This window comes from Aptenodytes patagonicus, chromosome 7 (genome assembly GCF_965638725.1).
Source record: "Aptenodytes patagonicus chromosome 7, bAptPat1.pri.cur, whole genome shotgun sequence".
NCBI classification, from domain to species: domain Eukaryota; kingdom Metazoa; phylum Chordata; class Aves; order Sphenisciformes; family Spheniscidae; genus Aptenodytes; species Aptenodytes patagonicus.
The window spans coordinates 37,123,692-37,133,784 of record NC_134955.1 but is presented as its reverse complement, the minus strand read 5'-3'; the positions used below and the strand labels follow the sequence as shown (position 1 = coordinate 37,133,784).

General features: G+C 36.3%; 1 protein-coding gene across 4 annotated transcripts in view; it reads left to right on the top strand.

Moving 5' to 3' along the window:
- The first annotated feature begins 5,703 nt into the window (after positions 1–5,703).
- The window catches only part of RYR3 (ryanodine receptor 3), a 285,143-nt gene continuing 280,753 nt past the window's right edge, over positions 5,704–10,093 (top strand). For all 4 annotated transcript variants that reach the window (XM_076344904.1, XM_076344903.1, XM_076344901.1 and 1 more), the window contains exon 1: positions 5,704–5,828. In XM_076344904.1, coding sequence (XP_076201019.1) covers positions 5,778–5,828 — 51 coding nt within the window. In that variant the 5' untranslated portion in view covers positions 5,704–5,777. The remainder of the gene's footprint in view (positions 5,829–10,093) is intronic.

The following is a 10,093-nucleotide window of genomic DNA, read 5'->3' as shown; positions in this document are numbered from 1 at the left end:
GTAAAATCATTATTTATTTTCAGTGAACTCTGTTCAAAACATTGAAAATCTCTCATTCAAATTTCCTAATTGGTCATTAAAACAGTCTATACCCATATGCTTATAGGAGATTAGTGCTGAAACTGTCATATTTGATCTATGCCAGATGGACAAGATTTTGGGAATCTATGACAGGAAAATACAGATATTTAAAGAATAAAGCAAGCTCAAAAATACAGGTTTGCCCATATTATATACACAAGAAACTTGGTAGTTTGGAGCAGAAACATGAAATTTGGTATTGGTGTCATTTTGAGATCAGGAATGGTTTTTGTTTTCCCAGAGATGATCTCATCATATCTTGTAACTTTTTATGAGTTATAAGACACAAAACCAGCATTCATACTTACTCACTCTAATTAATTAAACTCTTATTCTGCTTAACCAAAATTCACAGTCCTAGTGTTTTACACCATGTAAGCTCTAATTTATTTGCTATTCCAAGTGTTGGCTTTAAGGACCTAGTCTGAATTAAATCTATCTGTGAAGTTCAAGTGAAATATATTTTCCTGTTCACTCCTTGAGCCCCAGTTTCAAGGGGAAATACACTGCACGGAATGAGTTTTTTAAAGTCTTGCTATTTGGTGTGGGAATAGTGTCTTGTGTAGAAGAATGTGTTACTGTTGTATTATGAGGGGGAACTGAGGTGGAAATTATGGCCAAACAGTGAAATATGTCTGCTAGTGTTTGTGAGCTCTGCTTGGGCCATCTAGAAAGGGAGATTTTGGAGAGATGTAGAAAATATTTGTTTTGGCAGACTTAAGTCAAGTGGGATTGGAGTAACTGTGTTTTTGGAAACAAGAGAAGGTCCTACTCTTGTATCGGCATTTTAGGTTTAGGAAGAAATTTGTAAGCATACTTTTTCTTTGTGTGTTTTTTTTTCTTCTTCTTTTGAAGAAAAATGAAGAAGATGCAACGTCAAAGTTCATAGCACCATAGACTGTAGTAAAAAATGTGTTGCATAATCTATAATAAAATTGAAAGTGAGACTCCCAATGTCTTAGGTTAAAATAATGTGAATGAATGGCTATGCTTACCAACTTAAGTCACAGACTTTTTTTAACTTACACCACCAGATGGCAATCTAACATAAACTTTTGATCATTGGTGAAAGAATGAGTTTTGAGCATCTGTTCTGAGATACTGTCCTTTCCTCATTTTGAATTAAGTAGTGTTGAAGTTGCTTGGAAAGTCACTGAATTAGGCCTTACAAGCAGTACTGATACTACACTATCTGATACTGATTCTGTGACACTATAATACACATTATTCTTGCTGTATTCATAAAGAATTGCACCAAAGATTGCCTCAACTTTTAAAAACAAAATGAAACTCTGTGCTATATAACAAAGTATTGACATAGGATATGCATAAAGCCCCACCAAAAGTAATTTTTAAAAGGACAGGAAAAAATGTAGATGAAATTTGGGAATATGTGTAAATTAATAAAACCATTCTGTCTTTAAATTACTCAAGCTAGTAACCTTCTGATGAAGGTTTTCCTCAACTTGACTAAGATCCTACATTTTCCACTGTAAATTGTAATTTAATTCTTCTAGAATAAATTTAAAAAAACAACTAAACAAAATGAACTAAAACTTGTTAAGTACAAATTCACAGGAGTAGTTTTCTCTTCTGTGAATTGCATGTTAACTTGTACTAAGTGCCTAGTGTTTGTGAACCGGACAAGTAGTTGACTGCCTTAATGCATGGACTGAAAATAGCCAACATAACGACTTTGAATACTTTTGTGAAGTTTTTGTAAAGGAAACAGTGTGTTTCTTTTAATGGTTTTTTAAAAACTGTATTTATACACATTTTTGTACTTAAGTGGAGCATAAAGAATGCAGAGACATGTCAGTCTTTTAAGCAGCATCTAAATGATAGCACTTAGGCCTGTAATTATGAGTGGAGAATACCATTTTGACATCTCACCGAACAGAAACTTAGGTAACAGATATTACCCATGCTATTGAAAATGCCAATATGCATGCACTTACTATTACAGGTTTTGTAAATATCTTCTACTAGATATTTGATCCATCTTTGGTGGTGTAAGTCAATCTCCAGAAAGGTAAAATACACACAACAAAAAGTGGTTTAGATTCAGATATTCCTTTGTTACAGCAGGATAATTGTTTAGTTCCTTTTGTAAAATTCATGTTACTATTTTATTGCCAGGCTGCTGCCACTATAAAAATTCTGAGTTATTGTTTGGCAGCAGCAGCAAAGCCTGCCAAAAGCTAACCTAGAATCAAGAACTCATGTGAAGAGTCAGTCAGCCTGAATCCCTTAGGAAGAGCTTATGTTGGAGAATAAGCAGGCAGCACGTTTGTGCTGAAAACAGAAAGGAAGTTTTCCTTAAATTTGTTTCGTAGACAAGTTCTTTTGATAACTTTAAAATACCATAGAGTCTGTCCAGAATGTATTCAGCAGCAAAAGTGCTAAATTATAGATTTACAATTGATTGGCATGAATAGGATATCATAAAATACACAGTGGTCCAAATTCAGATTATTTGACCTGTGTGGCTTTCACAGTGGAATGCTGTACCATACAATCATCTCTTGTAAAGCAGAGTCACTATATATATATACACACTGTGTGTGATGTGTGATGATTTTGGATTGATTTACTGCAGTGACCTGATGTCATTTTCTTTCAATCATAGCTTCAGTAAATTTTTCTTCAAAAAGAATGAAAGATGAAAAAGATTTTTCAAGACAAGTTAGTGCTAAGAAATCAGAAACGCAAGGCATTATACTTTGTGTAAATGAGACTTCTGATTAAGTGCAGTTCCATAAACAGCCAAATCTCAATCTCAGAGCAATGGGGAAGTCCTGTAAAAAAAATAGCTATGTCTTGAGGAGATGTACGTTTCATTACGCTGTAGCAGCTGAATATTTTTCTCATTAAACATATAGGCATAATACCAAGCAGAACAAAACTCTAAAGAATAGAAGTGCTATGAAATGGTTTTGCAGTTCACTTGACAATTTTAAAAAGATGAAATGTAACCAAAATATTTTGCTTATTGGGCCAGGAAATTGTTTCCCAAAACAATGCACAGGCTACTTTGTAGACCAAAGAAAAATAGAGGGACTTACAAAGAGAAAAACAAACCTGCTGGTGAAATTTGACATGAGTCAGAATTTTAGATGTCTTATATGAGCTCTGTTACAATGCTAGAGGTGTTACCAATATTCCTTTTTCCATATGCTTTGTCTTTTTTTTGAAAATGCAAAGTGGGATCCTGGCATGTTGACGTCTGTTTAAAAAAAATATTGGTAACCTCTGTAGCTGCCTTATTAGAAGTTGTAGACATAGGTATCTATAGCTATTTATATTAATTGATGTAAATATAATACTTTGCTCAAGAAGTGTCTCAAAGTTTTATAGGAAGCATTTTGATGGAATACTCCAATATATGAGGAAAACACTTAAAAAGTTACATTTTTTTCCCCTTTCCATTTGATTCAGATGGATTCATCTCAGCTCTGCATGTTCAGAACTTACTATCTGGAAATCTTACTGCAGTAACTGAAATAAAACTTGACCAGCAAACGTACTGCATGACGTTGATTTCTATTTGTGAAGGAAATAGAGCACTTGTACTTTTTATGAGTCTTATGACTTGCGCGTATTTTCTCAGGTTTTTAGATATTTCTGGTTATAATCTTTCAAAGTAAGGTAGTATGCTTGAAAGGCTGTTTCATACAAGACATTACAGAAAAGCTGTCCTTACCTGTGTAGATTTTGCCATGCAATACATGTATCAAATCCATTCTGAATATAAATGTAAGGATAAGCATGTATCTCTACCTGATCTGTTTTTCAGTGAAAACACTGACTGGCATGCTTTGACTTCAGGTGAGTTTTCCCCACTCCTCTGATATTTTTCTGGAATAACTATATTCCGTAAGGAAGATCTGTTATGTTTTGTTCTTTGTATTGATGAGGAAAGAGAAAACATTCATTCAAAGATGGCTGGGGTAAAAAACCACCATAAAAAACAAACACAAAACTGGATGTTCAGAACACCAAACAAATCAGTTTTCTGGCACTTCAGAGAAATATTTTTCTGCCACATTGCGTTTGTCTTGCACAAAGCTATCTGTTTCTTGCTCACAGCAACCAACAAAAACTATGGGATGGGGAAGGGGAGTGGACAGACTGGCAGGGCCAGCCTGTACGCCTATGTCAGCTAGAGGCTTCTGAGTTGTTTTTGGCCTGAAATTGCCTGTTGCTGTGTAATGGCATTGTAATTATTTTTTGGACAGAGTTTCTCAGGGTAGTAAGAGAGTGAAATAAAACATTTTTCAAAGCATTTTGCCCTTGAAGGAGAGAAAATATTTAGCATCTCATTGTTTGGCTTGTGTCTATGTTTACTTTAATTAGTGAAAAATCAGAATGCTATTATTTGGGGGGGGAGGGCAGTGTGCATTGCGTTCCATGTCTAGAGGACAGCTGTGTATAAACGTATTAGCTTGTGGACATAGATAATCTAGTTTCAGTTTTCACTGTGCTACACTTGTCCTTGTGACCCCAAGAAAGTTTCTATTCCCTTACCCTCATGCCTGTGTTTCTCATTTGCAAAACAAAAACATCCTTTTACTGAGAAAAAGACTGTATACATATGGTACTCTGTGAGGGCTGTATTAATGTAAATATGGACAGCACAAAGTTTGGGTAATGCTTCTCAGGGGTGGAATGTATGGGTAGGCTGTGGTTGCAACCTTACCACAAAATGCAAGATCATATAGTGAGTTGGCTGGCTAGAGCCTCCTCAGTGGTCTCTTCTCCTGTTTCCTTGTGTCCTTTCCCTTTTCTTCCCTTCACTTAAGTAAATTTTGTTCTAGAGTTGATCTATTTTTTTCCTTGTTCATTTGCTAATATTGAAGTAATAACTAGTAATTTTCATTAATTACAAATTTCTTCATTATTTAACTAGAATTTAAAGTTATTTTAAGTTTTATTTTAACATAGCTGTGGTTTATAAGTTTTGAAGTAAATTTGTACCATCCTCTATACATATTCAGGTGCAGTTCTGAAAAGGTACAGATAAAAACCTTGCAGTCCTTAGGATATATGTATAAATACCATTTAAAAGGATAGCACAAATAACTACACATAGTAGGTTCAGATCATTAAGTCATCTTGAAATCAGATTTGCAGCTGCTTATGCAGAGAAGCAAGAAACGGAAGTTACTGTAAGCAAGCTGAAAATACCTGCTGTCAAAATCAGCTTATCCTGTGATCATCTGATTTACATCCTTCTGCTGCACAAATCAGTAGGTTCAGAGTTGCTGAATTTGATACATTTCAGTGCAAAATTGGGTACCCTGATCTGTGAAAATGGAAGCGCAAGCTCTGCTTTCATTAACACTTCACCATTATTGCTGTTTTGACAAGACAGTATCTGGGGGGGGGGGGGGAATCAAGACCCAGTGATGCATATAATGCTTCCTGCAATACCTTAGCAGTAGGGGTTTTTTTACCTCTAGGGTAGAGAGAAAAGGAAAAGAACTGCTTGCTATGAGCTGGAAAAGCAGAGCAGTTGGCTCTGGCAGTGAGGGGGTTGACTGACAGTCTGCAGTGCAGTGGAGTTAGCTGAGCTCCCTATATGGCTGTGGATTAGCTATATGCTAATACTGATAGGAGAAGAGGAGCTGTACCGAGCGCAGTGAGCTGACGGTGGAGGCGATCAGAGTCTCAGCAGAGCTGCCTCCTCAAGAGCCATGGCTGAAGGGGGTGAAGGAGGGGAAGATGAAATACAGTTCCTACGAACTGTAAGTATCTGCTTTTTATAGGTCATGTAGTACATGATTTTATGTCTCATGTCCATTCCTTTTCTGTTGTATTAAAAATAAAGTGTTATTTCTGTGCTGGGCTTTGCCAAATGGGAAAACTGATATAGTCAGTGGAAAAAAATAAAGCAAGAATATGAGCTTTAATAGCATCAGGCAGTCTCAGTGTGTTCTTCCTTGAATCTGCTCGATAGCCAGTTTGGTATAAGGAGACCTATTTCCGCTATAATCCCCTGTGTTTGAAGCGTCCTCGTCAACTTTGTACTTGGGTTTCTAAATGTAGCATGCCAAATATCTGACCTCTGAAACTTCTGTCTAGGTTAGATTTCACTGACATTAACAGAAGCTTTGCAAATAGGAGAGCCATAAAATGATGAATAAACCAACCAAGCCCTTGATGACCTCTTCTGATAAACATGCACACAGAAGCACACTTGTGTGTAGGGAATACCAACAGATGTTGAAGTCGGGGCTCTGCAAATGTTTGGGGTCTTTTCTCTGCTTAAAAGAAGCTTATTTTAAAAGGAGATAAGGATTTCTTTGGGAAGGGGTGTTAATTAGTGAAATAGCCTTCACTTGGTGTAATTTTCTATAAAGAGCCCTCACACCATTCTTTCCTAAAGCTCTACACAAATCTAGTATGACAACCAATTTGGACTTTTAAGCAAGTAGTGTTCATGCATTAATTTTTGGGAAGAGGATAAGATCCTTTTCATGTGTCATCTTGTGTCTCCCATTATTTTTACCCTGCATGACTAAGAGTGTGTTGTTGTGTAACTAGCATGAAAAAACTGCTATTGATGTGTGTATTCCCTCCTCTTTCCATACTGTCTTTACTTTGCATTTATCACAAATAATGTTCCAGAAACAGTCTCTTCTAGAGTTGATACAACTTTAAAAGGATAAGTCTCTAAAATAAAACATGCTAAGTGCCCGAAGTAGGAAATTACAAGGCTGATTTCTGGGAGGCTGGGAATATTTATTTCTGGGAATTAAAGGTTGGAGAGTGGTGATGGCTGCTGCTGCTTATGTAAATTGTTTAGGTGTGATGAAGTGTCATTAGCACTTTTAAGCCTGGGAGAACTTCATGGGGGGAGGGAAATGGATAATCACAATGAAGTATCCTTTCCAACATCCCTTCCATCCACTCCACTTTTTAGAGGTATCTCTATTACATAGCTTAGTAGATTACCCAGCCTTTAGGAGAAGGTGCTTTTATCCAAGACTGGAGCTTTAAATGAATGTCCTTCGTCCTTTCACTTTCTAAGATGTTGCCTTGACTGAACAGTCTTCCTCAGTGATGAAGTGAGAAGCTTTGCCTATTCATAGATAGCCTGTGTGTGCTACATGAGATGGCAATTTCTGCTGCTGTGACCCATTCTCATGCTAGTAGAACTCTATTGCACTTCTTCCCAACGGGTAAAATAAAGCTCTAAGTAGAGGTGGGAGCCAAAAGTGGAAACAGCAAAAGTGAGACTATGCAGAAGTGTTCCTTCTACTTGGTGTTAGGAAATCTTTTCAGGGGAAAAAAATGGACTAGATTTCTGTCTTGGAAGCCCCAGCTTTCCCTTGCTGTGAACAATCATATCAGTTACTGCTGTCTCCTCTCCGTTATAACTTCCTTCACCTTCGTGGAGAAGGGATCAATTATTGTTTTGCAATATACTGAGAAAGGAACCATTTATTAGGTACTGAGTACTACAGTAATGTAAGCCTTCAGTACTTATTATTTACAGCTTTTATTGCTGCCTAAACACTGTTTGTACATACAAACATGAAGTACAGTAGCCCTTTAGAACTCTTCCAGTGAAATTGTTGATCAAGCAGGGTCTTCTCCAGATCAAAATGTTTCCTGGGAATTTGGATTGCTAGTGAATGTTTTCCAGGTTTGTGTAGCTGAATCTTCCTTTGAAATTGTTGATCTCCATATTCTTATCTTTGAGTCTGTAGATGGAAGTGCTCTAGGATGTTTTAGGCTCTCAGAGATAACTCTTGGTGAGGTAGAAAATAAGATTAGATCTCTTTTGGTCCGAAAATATCCTACAGTATTTTTTGAAAGAGCAAGAGAATTAACTCTTAAAAGTCTAGTAAAATTAATTTTTGCTTCCTTAAAGGGAAACTTTCTCTTTGCCCCTCATTTTTTGTTGGTTATGTTTCTGTTGGTTATGATGATTTTTTTCTTCAGATCTAAGTTATTGTATAGTTTTGTGCATCATTTTTAGGGTCTCTGCTCATATAGAAGGGCAAGAGGCTCAGTAATGCATGAAAATGATACCTGTATTTGTTTCTGGGGAGCAGCAAGCTTGTGGGCATATTTATAAACTTTGTTGGAAAGCTTTTCATTATCACTTTCTGTTCCAAGTCATTCCTTATATTTGAATTATTTGGCTGCAATGGGAATGTCAAAGACCTTAAGAACAAATTCCAGAGAGGAGAGGACAGGAACACTTTCATTGTCATCATTGTTGTAGTAGTAGAATCATAGAATCATTAAGGTTGGAAAAGACCTCTAAGATCATCGAGTCCAACCGTCAACCCAACACCACCATGCCCACTAAACCATGTCCCTGAGTGCAGCATCTACACGTCTTTTAAATACCTCTAGGGATGGGGACTCCACCACTTCCCTGGGCAGCCTGTTCCAATGTTTAACCACTCCAGTAGTAGGTCTTCAGTACTTGTTTCAAGTAAGTCCCGGTTCTTGTGTGAAGTCTTTATGTGTAATGATAACATCTGAAAGAAGGTGTTACTAATCAGTGTAATTTCCTTTCTTAATTTTCCCTGACTTGTAAGTTCAGTATGAATATAAATAAATATATAAATACACACAGTTTTTTCTCACACTGCTACCCTGCTGCTGTGTCTCTGTTATGAAATCTTTGATGTGTTGTTTCTGTAATAATGCCTGGAATTGTTTCTCTAGTTTTCTAGTTGGTGGCTTTCATCTGGATTTGACTCTGGATATTCAGTGTATGTGTGTCTACTTCCATGTCGTGTATGGAAGGGAGAAGCAAAGCACTTGTTACATGTGTGTAATTTTTTTATTTTAATACAATTTTTTTTTTTTTTTTGAGATGGCTCATAACACATTAGTCAAGAAAGCTTTGCATTGTTTTCCATGGATCTGAACAGAGTGTGTGTTGGTGTGTATGGGTATTAGTGTGTGTATGCCTTTGTGCATGTGTCTATGTATGCGTGACACTTTCCCCAACTAATCAGTTGGGGAAATTCTTCCTTTCTCTGAGGGACAAAGGCCTTAACAATTGATTCTTCTTTGACTTTTGTTCCTTTAACAGCTTGTCTCAATGACCTAATTTTAAGTATTCTGATAAACCTCTCCAATCACTATCTAAAAACTTACAGATACACGTGGGAAATTGTTTTCTGTCATAGACTGAGTGCAGTTATCTGTTATACTTAAATAGCAAAGTACTGTTGTTACAAAGACCTAGAACAGAATATCTGGATTTAATTTTTTTCAAGATCTAGTCCATGTAAGTAGATTGACACAATGAGTTTACAGATTTTTTTTCAGGTATGTTTTTGATCATTTGTGTGTCAAATTGCTGCTCAGAATGAAGACAATTTGGTGGCTCATACACATTTATACGTGGATACACTTTCCTATCTCTATTGCTTGAAAATGAGCTCTTCTACTGTTCAGATGTTGTAGGTGAGATGGGAAGTTATCTCAGTTTTACAATATGAACTGTCAGGTATAGTATGAGTTAGATTTTCTTTTTTCAATCATTTTCACTCTTGCCAAATATAAATATAAAAAATGATTATATCATGACTTTTTTATTATTTTAGGAGTTGTACTAAACCACTTCAGTTTACCCAGGATTAGTGTGGCATAAAACCAGTTCTTCTTTAGATGCTTTCAATACATGTGGTTTTATCAAATCTGTGTCCCTAGTGGTGTATCCCTACTGCCATAACAAAGAATGCATGAAGTGGAAACGTTACAATAATTCATCCTTAATAGTCCAACTTAGTATCTAACAGTTATGCTACTAACTGCATGCTGATATTCTGTAGCACAGACCTCTGTGGCTTGATTCAGTAAAGTACAAATATCTGCTGTATAATGCTCACCAGATAAATACTTGCAAACAAATATATCGGAGAAATGTCCAAATGTCAGACAATAATGGAAGATATTTCTAGGAAGTTTTTAGCTGTGGTTAATTAAAAATTGGGAAAATATGGAAATTGTTCTCAGTGAGTTGTGTATGAGATGATAT